Below are 2,134 nucleotides of genomic sequence, written 5' to 3'. Positions count from 1 at the left end.
GTGCAATCTTCTTAAAGATCCTCTTGTTGCAGCTTCAATAGTTCATGGTGGTTCAGTTGATGAAAAAAACCTGTAATAGTACTCTCTTCCTATAACCACTACCCTTAATTCTTAAACATTTTCTGTTTTCATTTTTAACTGTATTGTTCTTTTACTATAGTTAAGAGAAAGAGATAAAAAATTTCATGTAAAGTTATTTTATGATAAAACTGTCATGTAAAATTATCAAGACATCAAATAATTTTTGGATGTCACTGTAAAATAAAGTTTACGCTTACTTTAATTCATCAATTTCTTACAAACGTTTTCAGGTTTATTGAGCCAACAATTTTGTTAGATCCACCACTAGATGCTGAAATCATGACAGAAGAAATCTTTGGACCTCTACTTCCAGTGATCACAGTGAGAATCAGCAACCCTCTTCAATGTTCTCAATTCTCACATATATTGTGGTTATTATCTCTTTGAATTTTTAACTTTCCATCTGTTACATGTTACAGGTGAATAAAATTCAGGAAAGTATTGAATATATAAACTCAAAGCCAAAACCTCTTGCAATTTATGCTTTCACCAAGGATGAAACTTTGAAGAGAAAGATTGTATCAGAAACTTCCTCAGGAAGTGTCACATTTAATGATGCCCTGGTTCAAGTACTGCTTCTCTTCCCTCACTTAATTTTCAATTTATCATGCAAAGAATGAGTCATAATCCGTTGACCCCAGATGTCAAATTTAATATACTTACATCTTCAATAACTCTTTGTAGAAGACAAATTAAAGATCAAACTTATAAAAATTCGTAGAATTTTAAAATTATATGACACTCCATCATCTTATTTTAACGTATGATACTAGACTATTCAAAACATATGTAAATATTTATTGTTAATACATATACTAACAAATTTCTAAATTATTTGAAGTTTTATATACATGACGCCTTCTACAAAGATTTATTGAAGGTGTAAGTATACTAAATTTTAACATTTGGTATCAACGGATCCTGCAAGCTTGCATATATTAGTGTAAAAGATGTGTATATCATATAAGAATTCAATTACTACGTACTGTTAGTCTACATGTCTTTTACAATGTCAATCAATTATAATAATCTGATCATTATAACAATTTTAAAAGCCATGATGCGGTTGATTGTGATTGTGTGACAATATAAAACATTTTACATTGACAAGTCTATTAAAACTAAAATTTAAACTCATAGTATAACTATTAGTGTCATTTTGTTGTATGTGCAGTTTTTATGTGATACACTACCATTTGGAGGTGTTGGGCAGAGTGGTTTTGGGAGGTACCATGGGAAATATTCCTTTGAAACATTCAGCCATGAAAAAGCTGTAATGCATAGACACCTTTGCCTTGAAATTGAGCCAAGGTATCCTCCTTGGAATAAGTTCAAGCTAGAATTTATCAGATTGGCATACAGAGATAACTATTTTGGACTAGTTCTACACATGTTGGGCTTGAAAAAACACAACTAGATCAATTCCTTAACTACAATGCTTCTCTATCTCAAATAGATATTGATTTGAAATGCATTAAGCTTTGTTGTAATAATAAGAAATACTTCAAACAATAGGTTTTCGCCGTTCCTAAGACTTAGCTTAACTAACAAATACTTATATTGTGAGGATAGATATCATCTTGTAGATTTGGAAACTTTGTAGTTGTATGTGAATTATGTGAATTTTAAATTGTAGTTAAGTTGAATTATCTTAATTTTATTAACTTATCCTTATTTTATATTTATTGTATTATTATCTTAATCTTTAAAAGAATTAGCAAAGATTCAACAATTTAAACTATAATATACCCCCTCTTTCTCTAAATATAAATATCCATTTGATGAAAAAGTTATCTTTATATATAAGCCTTTTTTTCAAATTAATAGATACATGTATTGTTTCTTTTCTAAATTAATAGACATTTTAGGTATATTAATACATTAAATACATATTAATTTTTCTTAATAAGAATGTAATATGTAATAGATCTTTATATTTAAGAACATAAAGATTAACAAATTTAATTAATTATATGATCTACTCACTAACATAATTTTTTGTCATTTATATCCATTCTCCAATAGTACCAAACGTTTTCGTTTTGGCGTATCC

At 28.2% G+C, this 2,134-nt stretch overlaps 1 protein-coding gene across 1 annotated transcript in view; it reads left to right on the top strand.

Annotated features, from left to right (window-relative positions):
- The window catches only part of LOC101511819 (aldehyde dehydrogenase family 3 member F1-like), a 4,683-nt gene extending 2,942 nt beyond the window's left edge, over positions 1-1,741 (top strand). Inside the window, 4 exon segments of the mRNA XM_012718277.3 lie at positions 2-72; positions 312-402; positions 501-650; positions 1,256-1,741. Coding sequence (XP_012573731.2) covers positions 2-72; positions 312-402; positions 501-650; positions 1,256-1,498 — 555 coding nt within the window. The 3' untranslated portion in view covers positions 1,499-1,741.
- The last annotated feature ends 393 nt before the right edge of the window (positions 1,742-2,134 follow it).

The sequence above is a fragment of the Cicer arietinum genome, chromosome 7 (assembly GCF_000331145.2).
Source record: "Cicer arietinum cultivar CDC Frontier isolate Library 1 chromosome 7, Cicar.CDCFrontier_v2.0, whole genome shotgun sequence".
In the NCBI taxonomy this organism is placed as follows: Eukaryota; Viridiplantae; Streptophyta; class Magnoliopsida; order Fabales; family Fabaceae; genus Cicer; species Cicer arietinum.
Note: the sequence above shows the minus strand (reverse complement) of the source record. Positions and strands in the feature narration are given on the sequence as shown.